General features: G+C 30.0%; 1 protein-coding gene across 2 annotated transcripts in view; it reads left to right on the top strand.

The window, feature by feature from the left end:
• The window catches only part of LOC131846461 (atrial natriuretic peptide receptor 1-like), a 140925-nt gene that overhangs the window by 71581 nt on the left and 46460 nt on the right, over positions 1 to 22884 (top strand). Inside the window, exons 2-6 of one of the 2 annotated variants that reach the window (XM_059195774.1) lie at positions 772 to 1714; positions 2165 to 2358; positions 6617 to 6833; positions 12348 to 12462; positions 20973 to 21120. In XM_059195774.1, coding sequence (XP_059051757.1) covers positions 826 to 1714; positions 2165 to 2358; positions 6617 to 6833; positions 12348 to 12462; positions 20973 to 21120 — 1563 coding nt within the window. In that variant the 5' untranslated portion in view covers positions 772 to 825. The remainder of the gene's footprint in view (positions 1 to 771; positions 1715 to 2164; positions 2359 to 6616; positions 6834 to 12347; positions 12463 to 20972; positions 21121 to 22884) is intronic. The other variant, XM_059195775.1, reaches the window with a different exon arrangement.

The following is a 22884-nucleotide window of genomic DNA, read 5'->3' as shown; positions in this document are numbered from 1 at the left end:
ATGGGCCATTTGGGTCATTTTTAGGTAGTGATTCCTGGAATTTTGTTCAAATATTACGTACAGTTTTTGCAGTACTTACGTATTTTAATTACTGAGGAAGACTGTACAAAATTGTTACGCGGATACCTCTGTTCCAACTATTTCTGTACCTAATATCCAACAGCATTTTAGGTAAGCTTTACGGTCTTACGGTATATGTAATGTAAAATTTAGTGTTACATATTATTTTATATAGTCTCCCCTTGACCTTGTCCGAGCTGCTCATGTTTGTGAGACTCCCTCTCACTAACGTGACATCACTTATTTTGCGTAACAAAACAAACTTTATAATCCTATAACTAGTGTCAGAAATATTTTTTAAGTTTTTGTGAATTCGTGAATATTTTGGGTTTTAACACTAGAATAAAAAAAATATTCCTTCATCTTAATTCATTGATAACCTGTTAAAGGAAAATTACAATAATAGTTCTCATAATAACAATTTAATTATAATTATAGCTTAATTATAATTAAATTGTTCTTATGAGAACTAACTAAAGGATTCTTCTATTACAGTTTCCTTGAAATAATTTATTTTTAGGATTGGTTATTTGGTATTACCAATCTTAAACAAATGCTTCTAAGAATATTTTATATTGATTTTTGACCTTAGACACAATTATATGGCTATAAACCAGTTATATTCTATATATATGGTACACAGTATATTTACGTTTCATTATTCGTACATAATATAAATAAAAAACCGATATAAATATATTGATTAAATAGATCACAAACGCGGTGTAGTGGAAACCTACTAAAATGAAACTCGTGTAAGATAAAATGGTAGAGGAGATCGTGCACACGATCCTCCCAACAAATTCAACAAAGACGTTTGACGATGAAGAAATTATTTCAAACTCCAACACAATACAAGCTAACAATATTAAAAATACACAAGATGCTCTCCGAGAACAATGTGAGATTGTGGACAATGTTGAAACACAGCAGATTAAAAGAAGCAAGAAACCACCAAAATTAGTCAAAATTCCAATATTATTTTCATTCCTTGTTTTCTATGTATGTGTTATAAATGTGATAATTACGTGTGATTTTAGTGTTAGTGATGTAAATATAAAGACATATAAAGATAGTCAAGTGACATATGACGCACATTCGTTTTCTAGAGAAAAAATAAAACGAGGGCATAAACATGATTTGCATAGCAAAAATCTTAGAAAAGGACGCACACCTCAAAGAGATGCAGATACTCAGGAAAAAGACGATAAATACCCTGGCTCAGAAACTCAAGATCTTAGTAAATACTATGATGATTATTATAAAACTAAAGATGAATCTATTAATGTCACTGAGTTTCCATATAATTTTCACAAGCCAAAGTTTTTCTATGACGATTTACATGCCGTCGGATTTCCACACAATTTGTCGTCATATCCATATCACGTCAAGAAAACTAATTTCAATTTGAGACCTGAGAGGCATCAGTTTCATAAAAAGATTGTGAAATTAGGTGTATTACTACCAGCTGACCCTAGACAAGTATTTTCATTAGTGAAAGTATTGCCTATCTTAGAAATGGCCGTACCGGCAGTAACTAGGCCTGATGGGCCATTACCTGGATGGAAAATTTTAGTAGATTACAGAGACACGGGCTGTTCTTCAGTAGAAGGACCTTTAGCTGCTTTCGAATTCTACATAAGTGAATCTGCTGGTGAGTTTTAATTAAGTTATATATTTATTAATGATTAATTTATCTATTCGTTATATGCATGTAATATTCATTTGTCAATACTTATAAATCTTTGTTCTAAACAATACAGACGAATTATATGTAATTAAGACGGCAAAAATTTTAGAACCTACGAAAAAATTGACTTAACACGATTAATTACCATAAATATATATATTTTGTGTTATCAGCAAACGTAACAATAGAGCATACTAATATAATAGTTAGTTTAAACTTAAATAAGCCAGCCATGAAATCTTTAAAGAGACTTATGTTTGAATCTATTCGTTATATAACAAAAATATTTCGGCGAATGGAAAATTTTTGACTTATGTTTATTTCATGTTACTTTACATTATCAGTTCAATATATACAGTGAATTAGTTTTGAAAGAAAAATCGCAACACTGGGTAAGTCTTATATCATTTTCAGATGCATTCATTGGACCGGGGTGCGAGTACGTCATAGCACCTGTAGCTAGATATGCCGGTCCATGGGGTATACCAGTACTTACAGCTGGAGCACAAGCAGAGGCCTTTAGCTATAAACACCCTAGTTACATGACCTTAACTAGAATGATGGGAAGCTACATACAAGCTGGTGTTGCAATCCGGAAAGTCTTTGAGGTAATCATTTCCGTGTGTTAAATGTTGTTCCGTAGTACCTTATTTTTTCTGTAACTTGTTTGCGTCAGCAGTTGTATTGTTATTCGCTTAAAATTGTTTTGGTTTTATTTTCTCCTGTGCCTTTTCAATAACCTCAATTTCGTTTGACGTTTTCAATTACATTCAAATAATAGAGTTTTAAGTATGAAATAAAAAGTGATTTAGAGATAACAGTTTATGAGATCTGAATTTGTAATGGGAGTGAACTGATGGGAAGAATGTTAAATTAAATAAAAATTCTTTGGACGTCGCACTCATCGGTCTTTACTTGATGTAATAACTTTTAGTGCAAATCAGATGCGGTACTAGTTTACTATTCAACACATTATGTAAAAGAAATTTAGTGGTCACAAAGACAATTTATTTTCATTGTGATTTTAAATTAGACTTGGAAGAGAAAATAACTTTGTAGTGGTCGAAAACTGTGTTTAAGATCATATATTTAGTATTGAAATATAGTATAATTTTATGTATTTTTTTATTATACATGTGGTAGTTTAGTATTATCACAGATAATATAATATTACATAGTATTATTAACATTAAATAAGTCAATCAATTACCAAAAGAAGGACGTTCTCATAACGACGTTAATTTTTAGCGACGTTATAGATAGTTATTATACAAAATACTAATGTAATGTAAGTAATAATAATGGTATAAGATAAATTGTATGCTAATTCAACGTTTATGCAAAAGTTTCTTATGATATGTATACTTTTATAAACCATCAAATATCCTTTTACGTTATACAAATAATTTAACAAAAATATTTGCGGTATATGTGATCTCTTATAATTAAAAAAAACTTCTTTATAATATAACAAGTACTATTTGTTCCACAAAAAACAAAATTTATACGTGAACAACAAATAAGTAAAAAATGTCTTTAGGAAAAATTATTATCACAATTAATTTACTTTTAACGAAGATATTACGTAGTAGTCATAAAGACATAAAATACCACAGAAATATGAATCTATCTTTAAATAGCATTTTGTAATAACTTATGAGTAGTTGCAACTGGCCTCTTCTTAAGTTTACCTACATACTTATATTTTTAATCTTACATAGTAATCCATTCCATTATTATGACTAATTTAATATATTTTTGTCAACTTTGTACGTATATGTACATAAGGAAGCTATAATTATAACATTAACTTCTCTTTAAATACCTAACTACGCAATTATAATGCGTATAGCAATTTCAGAATGGCTGTCAAATGTATAATATATTCAAGAATTGCGCAACGTAGTTTATATTCTATTCAAGAATCAAAAGAATCTAATGAAACATTATTACATTTTAATGAATTGTTAGAAAATGTAAATATAATAAACGATCGTGTAAACTTAACACAATCGCCATTACTGCCGTTACCTTCTTCGTGATAGGCCGAAAACTTCTGAGGGTCCTCATCACTAATAATGCGCCTTGATGCGAAACGTGATTTGACTGATAAACGCTCTAGTTCAACCATTTGGTGTGCGTGACTTTAAACAGATATGAATTTGAATTAATAGGAAATAATTCATTCAGTACATATTTGATCACTACGCATTCATCGTTGTTATATAAATAACTAACTACCCATACCGGTTTCGCACGGGTGTACATGTATTATACAAATAAACCATCCACTTGAATCTTTCTATCTATTATAAAAAATCGCATCAAAATCCGTTGTGTATTTAAAAGATTTAAAAGGGACGGACAGACAGCGACTGCAACTTTATTTTATACTATGTAATGAAGTGTGTTTTGCATCATTAATGCGTGACATTTTTGCCAAAAGAATGTAATCAAATAACAACATTTTAAATTTTATTTTATCCTTGGTTCCACTTACCTAGAGAATGAAAAAATTGTACTTTTTGTTTACGACTTTTAACAAATTATTTATTAAATTGAAATGAACATTTTATTGACTTCAAATGTAAGAACGTTGGTTAAAGATTACGTTATATTTATTTCATTAAATAATAATTATAATGACGACGACGAATTTAACAAAAATATTACAATGAGGTAAGGAAAATAATTTGATAAAAAGGTTTTCCTGTAGAACAAAATTAATTTCGAAATAGACTTTTAATTATTTAATATTAGTTTTTATATAAATTATAATACATTTCGATTCGACCCTCGCAATTATGTACCTCTACAATTAGTGGTATATGTCTGAATATAAAATAAATTGATAGAATAATTACGGGCATATAATCTTTATAACAACATGTTTTTATATCGTGATGATCTTTAGGTCATTGTATCAAGTGATATGTTCGTACCTTAATTGCTAGTGCTGATATATTGTTTGAATCACTTTTCTGTTTCTGAACATTAACAGAACATTTATATATTTTAGTTGTTTATATATTTTAGTCATTATTGTATTTTTTTGTATCATTGAGATGTAAAACAAACCGATGGTTCGCTTGATTGTAAGCGGTATGTACATGAATAGCAATACGGATATCACGTTATCAGGTGACATCCGTGATACCATTCACGCGTTGCCATTACTGATGACTAAGTTATCATGCAACTCATCCTGTATTCATAATGAAATAATCCAGTAATATGATATGGAAAATAACTAACTGTAATCAAATATATTTATAAATTTGTTTATAATAACACTTCATGTTGTATCATTCGTATATCTTTTGTATATTTCGGATATCCTAACAGACAACTATGAAAAAAATATAAGACGATAGTACAAGAGAAGAAATTCTTGATGAAATCTCAAGCCACTTGGTTACCGTATTGACCAAGTGGCTTAACTATTATAATATAGTTGACTAATATTCCCCTCTAGATTCTAGGAACACCGATTAAGAAAATTAAATCGAATTCGATATTCTAAATTGCTCCCACTTCGAGATTCATTTATGAAATACGTTTATAACACGATAATTTCGATTTTGTTCTGGTATAGATATGTACAGTTAAATGTAATGGTATAGCATCGTAACTGAGATATTTACGAGTATCATCATACACCGCGATATTGCAAATGAAACCTATTTCAGATATAGCATTGATAGTATTGCTTTTCAAGTTATTTTTACTACTATTGCCCTATTGACTAAAGGCCAAAATAAATGGGCTTTAGTCAATAGGCCAGCTCTGTTTTATTTAGAAATATACATTACTATCACTATAGTCTCATTATTAAAAGTTTTTGGTCCCTTTAGTTGACTTGATGTTGCCATTCATAAAATTTGTTAGTATATTTATAATACTTTTATTTTAAAGAATGAAATGGAGATGTCTTTGCTAAAGGTAAAACTTATTTGTAGACATTGTGGTGTAAAAAATTTCTAAAGCATCTTTAAATTATATAAAATATTAAAGGTTCACCATATAATTGTAAAGCCTAAGTGTTTCAAGAAGAATAATAATCCTGTAGATTTGTTTATTAAAATAGTAAAAAAGGAAGCGACATTTGGTATTCTCTCTTATACCATTTGCATGGTCACCAGTTTTCAGACTAATGAATGTAGTTTATAAGATGTAATTTACTAACAAATTCTGGAGAGCTTGGTATCAAAATACAATATTTTATTTTAATTAGAGATTTATGTTTGTTTTAATATATTCTTTTGCAATCACTGTCATTGTTGTTATTTCTTCTCTTTTTTTTTCATATTAACTATGCTTTCTTTGCTTCTTTTTATATTTACAATTAAAATATTATATTATTAGGTTTTTATGTCGTTAATTGTTTTGCTGTGATGCTGTCTTTAATAACAGTGTTGTTTACAACTAAATTGTGGATGTAAATGTATTGTAACAATAAATGTAAACAATATTATATCAGATTTAAGTACAACTGCAGTAACCTCTAACTATGTTCTTAATATCACCCATGGGACACATCATGTCTTTCAACAAAATGTACAAGAGCATTTTCTGAGACAAGAGGTGTATAATCTTAGTTTCTAAAGTGGCAACGTCTAAGGATAATGTTGTATAGTCTGGCATATACATATATGTCATATTTCATGTCTTGAGTTTGCCGACAAACTGATCTTATGAAACGGTTTTTGAATTTTGATATAGTATCTTGTATCACTGGAAACTTAAAAAAAATAGCGTGTAACTTTCTATTTTTCTACTATAGATTAGCACTGTCTGTTTATTGATGTTGGATTGTTTAACAAAATCTCAAACGAGTTCTAACTAACGTTTGTAACATTGTTACAGGAATTCAACTGGCGCAAGCTCGGCATGCTGTACCACAATAACGACCCTACCACTGGACAAGGCAACAGCCCTTGCTTCTTAACCCTTAGCGCTGTATTCACAGTTCTAAAGACCAAAGGATCAGGAGCCACCATTCCCAATATTCCTTTCGACGAAACGAACACCACTACGACCAAACTGAAGCAGCTTCTTCAAAAATTATCCTTAAACACTAGAAGTGAGTATGAAATAAAGAGATTTTGATAAACATTTTGCGTGAATACTTATATTTATTTAATATGCCCCTCGAATTACATATGTACAAATGATAGATTTTATATGAGACTTTTAATAAAATGTCTAACTGAAGTGAAAAGTGCTGTTAATTCATATGAATACATTTAAACGTTCTTAAATTCCAAACACACTTTTTTCACTACGATTTCGTTTATTACGAAGTTTTTAAAACTGATTGTGTTGTATATTTTCCTTATATTCTGATGTCTTTTATAGAGCAAGGTTGAGTCATGCAAATTATTTGTGTTTGAATTTCATTCTTACTTGTATAATTTCTAGTACGATCTAACTCATGTAGGGTTTACAGTTATCTAGGTTAGGTTTGGTACTTACAAACAAATATGACTTTATGTAAATATGTATATTTAAGAGTACGTGTAATAATAATTCACTCCAAGGCTTCTTCACCCCCTTACAGGGGTTGAGGTTGGATCTTCGGGGAGAGCCACTATGGCTTGGGTTCGTCTCCGGGGGCTTCTACTCCCGGGTCAGTGGGTTGCGGGTCATACTATTGCTAATAGAATTTGTATTTCAATACCTATTTTTACTTACTCTAGCTTTGATGCTAGAGCTGTTATTAAAAGCTTTATTCTCGCAATATTAATTTTGGATATTAGTTCAGGTGATGTAGATGTAAATATAGATTTAAATAATTGAGTGGGGTGTGTCCACTGTTATTTATTAATTAAGCAATCCTAATTTTATTACAGACGAGTATATTGATTATTATGCTTCTAAGTACTAATTGGTTGGCATGAATTACAGATTTAGCTATAAATAGGTTTTGTAACGGCATTTATTTTGCGTGCGAATTAGAAGTCATAAATTAGACACCTTCTAATTGACTCCAAAAAATGTTGATCGTGTTTAGAATAAAATTTTATGGAGAAATAAAGTTTGGACGATTGTAATTAAATGTCATTGTAGGTATACGATGTTTTAGTGCAGGAAGGAGTCTGATATCTATAAATAACTTTAATAACAAGGTCAGTATTTCAGTTTCACATCAGAAATATGTACTTAGTTTATTTCTAAGTCTGTGATATTATTATGACGTACCGCGACAGCAATGGTATAATGAAGCATTACAATACCTAAATTACGGATAACAAGTACGTATATGAATGCCTAGTATGTAATTTCTGTTAGATTGAAGTTTATAAATAAATATTGTCAGGTAATGATGACTAGTTGTACCTACGGTTACTATACGATATTGTTTATAACTTTATTAGGGCCGTTTACATTTGTATATTGTATAAACGGAAGATTTGTACGACAGTTTTTTTTAACCCACAGAATTCACACAACTCAGTCCAGATCCACACTGAGCAGAGCCTATATGACGGGTAGCTACTAGAGAACTGATATAATTACATTGATACATTTGTCTTAGCAAATTCATACCTAATATACATACAAAATACACAGACCAATACAAACAATCATACATATAAGTACAAATGTTTGCATCATGCGAGGAATTGAATCCATGACCATCGGAAGTCGCTCCTATCCTAAACTATGATTGTATGTATTGTTTGGGTACTTTTTATGTATATTATGTATTTACAAAAATAATATCTACGTATCGTACGTACCTACGTATTATCAGTTCTCTAGTATCCATAACACAAGCTTTGCTTAGCATGGGACGAGATAGTGCTGTGTAAATAATGTGCTGAATTATTATTATGACCTATATTTTTTTTATGTAGATTGTTTTTTTTGTATTAGATTATGCCTCACATATGTCAGGCTGGTATTACATTAAACGAAATCATTATTGTATAGAAACTATCACTTTCGTTTATTTGTTCAGTTATCCAAGTGAAATAAATATAGAATTTAAAACCATAATGTCATCGTTTATTGAATTAATAAATAAACGATGACATACAATAATATCAAAGTTTTATTGTGAATATGTTAAAGTATTACATTACCTAGTAGATTCTGATAATGGAAGACCCCATTATGTTTTACAGCGAGTTATGTTTAAGTAGCATACATTTCAGGCCCTCTTGTGTACTTCACTTGTGTACTTGTTATGAACTGTCCTTTATTTTTATCCTTAAGTGCTTATGTAGGAGACCGTCGTGACTCAGTAGTTTACTACACCAAGTAGATGTCCAATCAGTCTAAAACTAACAAACTTTGAGAGGCAATTTTTCTTTCTGATTAATTTTTCATGCGACTACCACCACACACGTTTACAGATATAGTTAAATAATTTAGGTGTATATATATATATATTTATTTTGGTTGCTATTTATTATCAGTTAGGTCTTCTGTCAGCTATACTACTATGGTTTATATGAATAACTAAGATTTATTTAGATAAATCTTCGTTATTCATAAGATTAGTCTCAAATAAAAATATGAACCTATACAGACATATTTTGAGACAAATTCATATTTTTAGTTGTATTATTTGATAATTAGTAAAAATGTGAAATGTGAAATAATCAAGACATATTTTGTGTCATATTTGATAGATTTTAATTACTTACAGTTATTTATGTATTCAATAGGCTTCTATGTGTGACTTTTTCAGAATTTTAAGTGTGTTACTGATTTTTATGGACATAATACGCGCTGTGTTTATTTTAATTATATATCGTAAAATTTAGAAACTACCATGGAAGTACGTTAGCTCGCCTTCAATTCTACTTCGATATTAATGCACAAATACAAAAACAAAGATGCATATTGCGGACTTAACGCCATAAGACATTTTCTCTCAGTCTACCATATTGGAAACAGTGATTATAAAAATAACATGAAATAAAAATAATAAAACGAAGTAGGTACAATTATAATGAAAATTCATATATATCCTAATACATACGTACTTAAATAAATATATAATATAGCTTTCTATAATTGAACCAACCATTTTAGGTACATATTAATAATATCAGGTTTCACACGACAAATTGACTGTTAACTTGTTACCACAGCTAGTTTAATCTAGTCGAGAAATCAAGAAAGATAAGTATCGTAATTACCATAACATATGTAATGTATAAAATGCTTTACCGATTACTATTATTCACTTTATTAATATAATTAATCGGCACTTATTAATTATATTAACAAAGTGATAGATAGTAATCGGTCAAGTAATTTATTTAGTTTATTCATTACAACCGAACATCGAACAGAACCGAACCGAACATACTACATAAGTACCAAACTTTTATTATTTATAATAATAATGTAAACTAACGACTATTCTTAACTTCATATACTATTTAAGTATTTGTGAAATAAAGTAGTAAGTTATATCCGTTGTCTAATACCTATAACAAAAGCTACGCTTTGATGGCTAGGGATTAAATGACGTTGTTGAATATATGTAACAATATTCAATATGTATATATTTTCTTCCCACATAACGGGACATAACCTGTAAACTACATAATATAAAAATTCATATTGACTAATCTGAACATATTTATTAATCTGCATACTAAAAACGAAATTTTAATTGCTCTTATCAAAAACGTTTTATACAATAATGGTGTGCGAATTACGCACTTTATTCCATGAATATAAATTTTCACAATGAGCAAACTTTTCAGTTTTTGGAAGTTGTCGAAAAAGGAACGCAAACGCTATTACAAACATTTTGCTTTCATATTTCTGTTTACATTCAAGACGAAGTTTTAGATATTGTTATAAATTTATGTTTATGTTAAAAATATAGATATATTATACATAGCTATATTACACTATCTAGTGTGATTGACAATTCTTTTTCACTATATCTATTTACCAGTTTTTACGTCTCCAAATTGGGCTGGATAAATTGACTGATTGGTATGTAAAGCGAGTTATATTTTTCTGCCACATTTCCTGTTCGTCGATGGAAACACTGACAACAAATCAATTAAACCGATTCATTTCATTATTAGTTAATCATATAAATTTATCAGTTTATTACGATATATACAGTAAAAAAGGAAATTAATGTATACTTGAGATATAATATGTACTTTCTTCATTACCAATTACCATCAATTTTTTCTCGGACATAGAATTTGTACAAAGTCGTCTGTATGGACCTCAAGAAGCTTTCTTTGTAAACTAAGTTTTGTGGCGAAGGATGAAACATGGTGAAATCACAGAGTCAACGAATTAATAATATAGGTATCGCTACCGTCACATGATGACGAGATTTCTACGGTGTTTATGTATATAGACAACGGTTGTCACTTTCGATTAATTTAATTACTCAATTAAAAAAAAAAATCAAATAATAAATTTATTAAAAAAAAATAGTCTCTTAAAAATCATCTAAGTAATACCAGTATCATTAAAGATTTCAGCAGTTCAGTTACACGAAACATTACAGTATTATTCCCTTAAGGGATACGATATCAGCGAACCATTCTTACATAAAAATCTGAAGATTGTCAAGTCAATATAATATCTGTCAGAACTTGGCTGGAATCAAGCTTATTTGAATAATACCATTTCACAAGACATTACGTTTAACGCCGTCCAAAATGTTGAAGGGACATTTTTAAATGAACAACCCTCGTCAGATTTCGCCATTCTCGTTTCACCCCTGAAGAATGATTTACCTATGTAAATATTCCGACCAATTTACCTTACAACCTTACCTTAGATGATACATTGTAGGTTGTTTAATAGATGTTTATTTTTTATTCATGTTGTATAATACTATGAATAAAATATCAACAAAGTATACTCGCAAGTGCTGTACTTTTGTTTGAATTTAGTATGTTTTAGGTAGTGTATTGTAATTTTAACTCAGGAAATACATTTTCAGGAAAGAAGTACTTCAATTATAATTATTTTCTATTATATTAATAAATAAAAAGTAATATAAATTACAAGAAATTAAATATTGCTTTCTTATTTTTATTTTTAACCTTAAAACAATTTCAAGCAGTAATTTTATCGAATTCGACAATCCGTGAGTATAACTGTTTATATTTGTTTGCGTGTATTCTGTGTGTATTCTGTGTGTATTGTGTTATGTATTTGTAAAAAAATATACTCAAGTATTTTTATAATTGTTTAATATCAACAGTACAAATTTTGTTTAGTTTGAAACTACATGGTGCCGTGTAAAGTTAGTTCTGGGTTATATTATCTTTGTATTAAACCTTGATACCTGAAAAAAATGTCTACCGCTTTTTATGTAAATTGCACGGATAGAGGAGTATTTGAAATTTCGCACACTTATAGTTTATATGGAGAAGGAGTGCAGACTGCTAACGATTTTTTAAAAGGTTATACATAAATACATTAAATTATTAAAAAGCACATAACACACATTACCATGTATTTGACGACACATATTTACTTAGAAGTATAATCTTTGACAATAAAACCATAATATAAATTAAATATAATTGAATTTTGACCAGTAGGCAACCACTAGTTATTATAAAAATTAATTAAATTATTTTTGTTACAGTTGTCGTGGTCTGCGCGAATCCGAGCACAGTCAGGGAGATAATGCTAGCTGCTGATGATCTCAACATGGTTTCATCCGGGGAGTACGTGTTTTTCAACATAGAACTTTTCTCAAAGTAAGTATAAAAACCTATATTCATAACTACCATTTTATTCAAAGGCCTTATAATATCCATTCAAATAAGACAGCCTACATCCATCCCTAATTTAGGGACTAATTTGGAGCAGTGGTGTGGAGTGCCCTAGATCCCTTTCTAGGAGATAGAAGTCAGGATAGGGATAAAAATATATGTGAAAAAGAGGCCGACAAGTCCTATGGGAATAAACGATTTCAAGTATTTTATTTTAGTCTTAGTAGTTTTGGTTGTTAGTCAGGGCAAACCAATTGGTTTTATTATATACATATTACGGTCTCGGTGGTCTAGCGGTTTAGCACACCGCTTTTCTTCCGGTGGTCGCGAGTTCGATTCCTCGCATGGTACAAACATTTGTATTCTTGAGTATGATTGTTTGTATCGATCTGAGTATTTTCTATGTATAATTTAACTATATATTAGTATAAATTACCTTAAACTAAATTACATTTGAAATCTGTAGTTCTGACATACACACTTACATATTTAATTCAGAATTCGAGATATCCAATACAATGTAGTCCCTGGAGCTTATTGTGCCCAAACAAACAGTAGATAGGTCCAAATCGAATGAATAGTTACAGATAACGGTAAATCTTGAATAGGGTTGCCAAAATTATACAGTTTTAGAATTTTATGTGCCTCGAGTTCTAGCAAATATAGGGTAATTTATAATTAATTAAATTCATATAATTATAAACGCAAAAGAATTCTATGTGTTTCTTACCTTTATGTATATAATACAAAGTTACATATTTAGTTCATAATTCAAGATGACAAATACAATGCAGTCTCTAGAGCTTATTGGCCCCAAACAAACAGTAGACTCAGACAGGTCAAATTAAATGAATTGTTACAGATAAGTAAATCCAAGTCGACTCTGGATGTTCATAGGGTTGCTGAAATTGGTAGTGGTTTAAAAATTCTATACTATTTAGCACACCATCTTACGTCTGATGGTAATGGGTTCGATTATATCATGATACTTCTGGGTGTTTTGAGTGTATATATATTTACAAATAGAATTAAATGGCTCAGTGGAAATTGTCCAAATATTAACATATGATCAAATGTTGTAAAATTGAAATTGTGTCTATTTGTTACCTTCTCACGATAAATTGAGCAGATATTAATGAAATTTGACGTGAAAATTCAACATAGCGCGAGGATATACATACGCTATTTTTATCTCAAAATGCGATAAAGTCGATTATAATATATAAATAAGTATAATATAATATTTCTCTTTAGTATTAACATTTTGCATATAGCATATTACTTGTAAAACTTAATGAGAGTTAAATACTTCTAGAGATACTTATGGAAGTAAAGAGACTGTTGTGGCTTAGTGGTTTACTTAAACTTGTTACTGCCCAGAGCTAGACTGAAAGGTTCATTTTCACTCATCGTTGAAATCTGTGCGACATAAAACTTTGTGTTAATTCATATACTGCAGCGGTGGAAACTCATAAAAGCCAGGAGACAGCGGTAGACTTGTCATGTTGCATTTAAATAAACGTAACAATATATAACTTATATTATGGCAAATGAAACTAGGTGGAGAGAAGACTTATGTAGGGTTGAAGGTAAAGATTGGACAAGAAGGGCTGATGATCATACCCAGTGTCGTACCTTGGGAGAGGCCTATGTTTAGCAGTGAACTGCAATGGGCATATATATATATATTTCTATAGGTATATATGTACCTATAGAAAGTAACAACGTGGATAGCGTTCTGTCTGATCAAAGACACATCATACTTTAACAAGATTGGGATGAGGGTTCGTTGTGAAACTTTTTAACAAGCGTTTTTAAATTACTTGAAACAATTTGAATAGGCTCTTTGAAAAGATTAATAGAATCAACAACTCATAAAAGTAACTGAAATTGCTTACGATTAGTTTGTACCAGAAAATGAAGTTATTTATACTAACTATTAACTGCGACTTCGTTTAATTTATTAAAATGGTTTTGGTAATGGTCGCGGATTCTATTGTTCGCACGATACAATATTATATTGTTGAATTTGTCCGAGTATCTTCCATGTTTTTTTTTGTAATGGATTTTTGGATTTGTCTTTACAAAATAAGTACTTAAGTATTTCTATAAAGTCTCTACATAGTACTCATAACACAAGGTATGCTTAGCTTGAATTCAAATTTTCACATTTTAGCCGCTTATTAACGTAATGTTTTGTAATTTATATTTTTTCCCTACTACCCAGTTCAGTATATATATATGTATATATATATATATATATATATATATATATATATATATATATATATATTGATGACAATGTATGACTAATTCGACTAGTAGTTCCAAAGATTAATATGTTCAAAACAAACAAATAAATTATTCAGCTATATTAGTATAGATAGGCGTCTAATAGTTAATTACACCAGTAATTGGGTATTGTATACAAACATCGACTATATTAAGATAGATAATTGGATAATTCAATATTGAAATTTACTCGGAGAAGAAAGGAGTTGCCTTGAGGAGGCGGAGTAGGCATTTTGCTTGTATAATAACATTATTAATGTACTTACTAGCTTAAGAAAGAGTTCCTAAATTCATTAACTTGCCAACTATTGAAACCAATTCCATTTCTTTGGGAAATTTTAAATATTTTTGTACTCTTGAGTTTCACACTAGCAACGTGATATTTTTATATTACTATTGATAAATGTGGTTAATATTGTAATTAATTTATTCGGATTAAAAGTAATCAATAAAATAAATAAAAAACACTCTTTTTATTTATTTATTTACTCGAGTAGAAAAGTTTACGAGAATAAAAATTCCAAATAATTTGTTTGGCTATTATGGTTCTCATAACTAAAAAATTTATATCATTTCAAAGATTAAGTAGTAGGTAGAGAATATTTCTAGCATATTGTTCGCCTATAGTTTTACGTAAAAAACATAGATCAATAAAGATATGTAAATAAATAAATCTCTAAGAATGCTTCTAAGATCGCCACCGTAAAGGCTCCGACACCAATGATTTTGTCATATATTAATATTGTGGCATACTTATACACTTATTAATATAGTATTAAACATACATATATATTACACTACATAAAATACTTTTAATAGCAATAATATATTTTATAGCATAGTTCTCTAGCGCATTGCATTGCGCTGGAGTCCTGCCGGCCAAAGGCAGATTAATGTAATCAAATCAAATTTCAAATGTAAACAATATGACCGCAGCGACAGCAAGTTAGTCGGTTTCAAAGGTTACGCGAAGCTCACGTCTTTCGATAGTAAGCTCTTTGTTCTCTACATCTGCTTATGTGCCCGTGTTTAAACCATATCATTCTGGACTTTTCATTTTTCCATATTGTTGACCTCCTTCTGTTAATTAATAAATAAATGTATTGTGCCTATACACTAGGCGCACCCCACAAAGTTAACTTACCTTCTGGTGATAAGAAACATACATAATGTATTAATTTAATCTGAAATATTGTAGTATTGTATCTTGACTCAAACAATATTTTTTCTTTATCTCTCGTAACCTGCAAGGATGCAAATTATTTTTGTATGCAACAATCTTCAACCTAAACAAATCTCTATTAATAACCAAGAAGATTATAACGAAACATAACACTGGCATGTTAATACACACATTACAATTTTACGATGGAGTTAATCTTGAATGTCATGAGCAACACTTGTGAGTTCTCTTTATATTTTACGGATCACACAGCGAAGATTCTGTGGCGGGTTTTAGGAAACTGAAGTTTAAAAACGAACCATGCTTTAATATCTACATTCCACAGTATTTTCCGCTATTTTCCTTGGTGATTTAGTACATAGTTTCCGTCTCTGTGACTTTAGTCTGAGGTTGACAAAGAAACCATATCATTCTTTAATTCAGCCTCGGTGGTATCTCGGTTTAGTACACCGCTTTACTTCTGATGGTCGCGGGTTCGATTCCTCGCACGGTGCAAATATTTGTATTCATAAGTATGATTGTTTGTATCTGATGGCTGTTTTCTATGTATATTATGTATGTATTTACACAAAAATATCTGAGTACTTTATGTAATTATATCAGTTGTATAGTACCCATAATACAAGCTCTGCTTACCGTGAAACTACATGTCGTTGTGTTAATTGTCCAGGGTTATTATTATTATTTACACTATTGTCGCTTTTTATATGCTTTTATGATTATTATTATTATTAATAATAATTTTTCTATCCAAAATACGTCTATGATACATTCTGTGTTGTTTATTAAAGTAAGCATTGCGTATAAGATTCTAGATAATGAACAAACATTCAATACATTTTTTAGGTATGTATTATATACATTATGTTAGTATGTAATATTATGTTATCTGTGGTATTAGTATCTAAGGAACAAATAGAAATTTTCTACGAGTATTAATCCTAGAAGTCGTCAAAAAATAAGTTTGTTATATTTTATAATAAAAAACTTCATTGTGTACAATATTTTATCTTCAGATTTGAACTACCGATGTATATATGTATGTAATTATATATTTCAAGTGCCAGTCTTATGTCGTTTATCGCTAAAGGCTTGTGACAGACTGACGTTGTGTCTTTGTTACGAGAATAGGGTTTTGCGAAATTCTAAAGATGACTAAACTATATTTTCCTTAACATTTTTCTTGTAATGTTCGGAGTAGTCTATTTTTAGAAATTTATGTAAATATACCTCTGAACGTGAGGTAAGATGATTAAAGGATTGTTAAGTAGGAAGAACTGGGGAACTACTAATATGGTGCTCTGATATCCTATTGGAAACCATTATGATTCTGATGAAACTACATCGAATATATGACGTGATGATGTCATTTCCATACATGTCATTATACGAATCTTTTATGGCTAGTCTCAAGACTATCCATAATCCATCCATAGGATCCATAAAAAATTATATGGAAAGATAACAATGAAATAAAAATAACAATAATAATATCTTAGGACAATTCATACAGCGCCATCTAGCCCCAAGCTAAGCAGAGCTTGTGTTATGGGTACAAGACAACTGGTATAAACACACAGTTTCACATTTTTATATACATACATATTATACATAAAAAATACCCAGACCTATACAAGCAATCATATTCCTGAATACAGATGTTTGTAGCGTTGGAAGAATCGAACCCGTGACCGTCGGATGTAAAGATGTGTGACCACCTGTGCACTTTTGAATAGTCGTGTTTTTATTTCATCGAATTCGAAATGTAAAATTCAATTCAATAAGAATGTGCTAAAACTTGCATGTTGCTGTTTCCAATTTTCAACGCTACATTTTACAATTTTACATTTTTAAGATTTTATGCGAATGTAAACTAGCAAATACCGCGAATTCATAAGAATACATTTCATATTCACATTTCACTGTCATTTTATATAAATGAATTCGTTTGTAATGTAACGTAAGGACATATTCAGAAATAGTTTTACAATAATTCTCCAACGTGTATATTCATAACGGTCACGTAGTTTTATAACTTGTTCTTATTGTTTTATTACGGTTTGGATGTACGTGGGTCGTCATAGGGTTGTTCCGATATTTACAAAGTATCGATACTCATGTAAGCAGTAATCTAATCACTTCTCGGTAATAATCGTTTAATTCTTTAAATAGTATCAATACTTGAAGAGTGAGACGAAACGTGTCCATCCTATAACAGAGAGGGAAACTGCGAGCAGTTTATGGAACTTGTGATCCGGGTGTAGGTTTAATAGGCTCTTTTTCCGACGTACGTGAATACTCACCTTCACCACTCGTATTTCTTTCCCTGCCCTGCTAAATTTGGTAGGAGCCTGCTAGTATTGTTGTAGATACACGTTCCTGTATAACACTTACATTTCTAGACATATCAAGATCTTTGAGAAGATTGTAGAGAGATCTTGCAGGTTTTCCTCTCGCTCTCACTACGACCGCATATAAATTAACCATATTGCCATTTTTCGTTAATTGGTTTATTAGTTTATAATGTTTATTTCTTTTCATATTGCAGTTTAGCGTCGCGTAATATCAATCTATTTTGATTGGATACCGAGTACTTTTCGTTCGATACCTAGTAAGATTTATTCGATGTCAAAAGTGCTTAGTATCGAAAAAAAACATCGAGTACTTAGTTGTATTTGTACATCCCTAGGTCGACATACACCGAGTGCCAAGCATTTGAATAGTTTTACGCTGTTACACATTATTGTTGTTTTTAATTATTGTTATACAGAATTTCGTACCCGAAAATACTTAGCTACAGGAATGTAGCATCTGTTGTCCTAACAGATTTTAAATTATATACATATATGTATATATATAATGCTACACCCATTATCCCAAATGGGATCGTCAGAGGTTTTATCACTAATCGCCATAGTACTCAACGTAATCAATACTTGACATTTCAGAATAGAATAGCTGTTAACTGCGATTTTTCTTGCACGAAAGCCAATATTGCCGATCCCAATAGAATTCAGGAAATTCATTCTTAATGAAAACCTACGATATATATAAATCTTTCTTAAAAATTTCAAGGTTCTAGCGCTTGTTTTTTAGTTTGTGCTATTGAATGTGTTGACATCAGTCACTTAGAACAAATCTCTTTATACATACATATATAATAAAATTATTAATCTTGTTTGTTTACTGATTATTTCTTTAACTGATATACAATTGGTGGCTTGCAGAATAAAATCTTTTACATACATATCTTTACATAGTATAAAATGAACTCGCTCTTCGTTTGCTTAGATTTTTTAACTACGCAACGGACTTTAATGCAGTTTTCAGCAATTTAGAAATTAAGAAGAATAGCTAGTAATATATTAACCTGATATTTGACTCGTAACCCGAAAAATTTGACTAAATATTAGTTAAAACATTACGGTAAAAATTGTGATTATATAATGTGTACAATTATAAATAATTGAGAAAAGTTTAAAACAGAATGACACTTGAATAACCTTCTACTATTTTGCTGGCAGCTTGAACACCATTATTTTTGTAAATTTTATATTATTTTGATATCTATTTTTTGTCACTTTTTCGCTGTGAGCCCTTTTGGAAAATATACACATTTACTAAAATTATTCTGATTTTCAATAAAATAGTCATTGTGTTCCCGCTGCAGACACAACTATCTTTGTTAATCGATATATACGAGTTGTGTGTCTGCGGACGAACTCACGTGTAAAAAGCAGTATCTAACTACCAAATGTACACTAATAATAATATATACTTTAAGATGCTTTTAGTGTAAATGCTGTATACCCTTATAATTATCACATTCATAACATCTTTTATTTATCACTTAATTATCTAATCGTGTTAATGTAAATCTTATTGTACAGATATAGAGATTAATATAAAATGTACACTTGTTTATTTACAAGTCTGCATAGTTTATTCACTACTTCATATGTGTAAGACTTCTAGACGCCGTAAAATAAATAGGACGTGAATGTAAAGGTGTGAAATAGAGGTTTCACATGTGACACTAAGGCATAAACCTGTAGTTTTATCACACCCATCCTTTAGATAATTTATTTTTGTTACCTGGTATTTTCTTTTATAGCATTTTATCTATTCATATAACTTTATTTTTATTTATTTAAATAAATTTAATGCACGTCATACACAAGTAAAAAGAACATATGGCGGACTTAATACCTAATGGCATTTTCTACCAGTCAACCATGAGTTGTGCAGAGATAAGTTGTTGGCGGTGCAAATAATATATACCATACGTACGTAAATATATGCCTAATAATCTGAGAAAATTGTTGGCGCTACAAATATTGGAATCAAATTAAAAAACAAACTCATATAAGCACTTTAGAGTAGTAATATTATTTTTATTTCTACAACTTTTTCGGAATCCAGATTCATCACAAAAAGAACGAGCAAGAAACTTGAGTGTTGCTCAGTGAAAATTATATGCCATAATATCCTTCGAAATGGAAACGCATGAGGGTTCTCACGGTGGTGAAATGATGATGTTCGTGTATATGGATGACGGTTGCCATTTGCAGTCTAATGGGAAATATAATATAATATCTTTTACTTTACTTTAATTTCTGAATTCATCATTGTATAGAAGAACAACGTTTTTTTTTTGACAAAGTGTAAAATGAAAGGAGTTGGAAATGCTTTTTTCTCACTGAATTGTTGCTTTAGTTAGTCGTATAATAGTAAACTCTTAACTATACTCTGAGGTCTATCAATTCATACAACTTTTGTGCTTTTTTTTTTGAGCAGAATCGATACTAAACCAAACAAATGAACAACTATGTTACTTAGTTTTGAACTCAACACGAAATTTTTGCTTTGTTAGTGTATTATTATTCAAGAATATACAAAGATGTACTACGGCGCAATTCAATATCATTAAATCATATTGGTGTCGTGAGTAGACCGTTTACTCTTTAATATTGAGATGTCTTGACAATAAAATGTTATTAATGTAACATTATCTTTTCAGTTTAGCATCAGCGTCTTCGAAGGAGCCGTGGAAAGTTGAAGGTGATACAGATGAAAGGAACGAGAGAGCAAAACGTGCGTACAGCGCGGTCCTCACCGTCACCAGCCCGGCACCGGAGAAGAAAGAATATCATGAATTTTCTGATCAGGTAAGCTGACCAAAACTATCTTATCTCTATGTAATTTTTCTAATTTAGATAAATTCATTTATTTTTTAAATTGCTAAACAAAATGCTATTGCCCAAGCACCGGAGAAGAAGGAATATCACGATTTTTCTGATCTTGTTTAACCCCATTGTGGGATAAAAAAAATGAAATAGATTTGTATAAACTTTGTGAGGAGTATTTATTTATTTATAGTGTACCTTAAATGTGGTACTATGGCTTTAAAATTGTATGACATAATTAGTTCTCACTGACATGCAATAACTAATATTGTCATTGCATATTTAATCGAATTTTTAATTTGATTAAAGATATTATCAATTATGACCTTTCAACTGAAAAGCAAGTTACAAGGTAAACTGCTTGCCAGCTGATATAGGCTGAAATAGAAGACGACTTTCTGGAAAGTGTACCTCGCTAAAAACTTATTAAGGCGTCTAGTCTTTAATTATAGAATTTATATCTCCGGATGTTCCCTTTACTCGGCCATTCTGTCCTCTTGGAGAGTATCTTTGTAGTGCGCAAACTGTAGGAAGTATCTATTCTTATACTGGAGCTACTCGTACAACAGTGTAGAATGCTTCAAAGGGATTGAATACAAAAACGACTGCAAACAGGAATAAATGGAAGAAAAAACAACCTTACTTCCACTCCAAATTATATAAGAAACACGCCTTAGTATTCGACCTCTATGGAATGGTTTCAGTATTATGTATGAAAAACATTTTAGTCCAGTAAACTATGATACTAAAAAAATATAGCATATACAAATTTAGAATAATAACCTAGATATAAAGTTTTTTACATATTAAAAGATGCGTTTATAACCCGGATATTCTATTTTTAGTGTATTCTTACATACTTTCTTTATAGAAATCTACGTTTTTAGCAAGTAAGAGGGATTTTATTTAGAAATAGCGATCCTTATAATAGGTAATTAGAGTTGTTAAATTCAGGTGATAATATTTTTTTATATGTAATTGAAATGGTAAACAAGTTTTCGGCCCACCTCATGAAAAGTGGTAACCGTCTATATAGCAACACTATAGATATCACGTTATAGTGTGACGCCCATTATTAATCATATGTTGCCAATTAGAACGATATATTTATTTATTATTGTCAAGTTCCCGATATTTGCTAGCTATACATATGTGCAAAAATCCCAAACATTATTACTACATGATACTAAACCAGCTCTTGCATTATTTACATCGATAATCATATTTTGGTCAATATATAATTATTTGTCTCTATAACAAATTTTTGCTTTGCATTATTTGATTTGCATATTTAATTAATTATTTGTAATATCGCAATGCACGCAATTTCGGGTAAAACATTTTAAGATCCTGTGCCTTCCTTAATTTCACATATACAATAAATTTAAATACACTTTAAACAATGTCTATGCGTGTATTGTGAATACACGCATGGACACTGTTTAGAGTGTGTAGTAATATGATCAATAACTATTTCATACAATATTAGTAATACGAAAAGTAGCACTTTTACGAGTAAATTAATATTAATAAATTTTATATAAAGTCCGCTGTAGCATCAGCTCAGCTCTTAGAGTACATCTGCTAAGAATCATTTTACTGTGTAATAACTCTACGATTAATAATACCTTAAATCCCTTCTATTAAATACTTTGTATTCTATTTGTTTTTTTAAGAATTTTACAAAGTCAACTTCTGTATAAAAAAAATATTTGTGTGCTCACAAATGTTTAGCTTCTTAGAAAG

Source organism: Achroia grisella, unplaced genomic scaffold (assembly GCF_030625045.1).
Source record: "Achroia grisella isolate CSIRO2021 unplaced genomic scaffold, CSIRO_AGI_Agris_v1 utg511, whole genome shotgun sequence".
NCBI lineage: Eukaryota > Metazoa > Arthropoda > Insecta > Lepidoptera > Pyralidae > Achroia > Achroia grisella.
The sequence above is the reverse complement of the archived record's forward strand: the minus strand, read 5'-3'. Positions and strand labels throughout refer to the sequence as shown.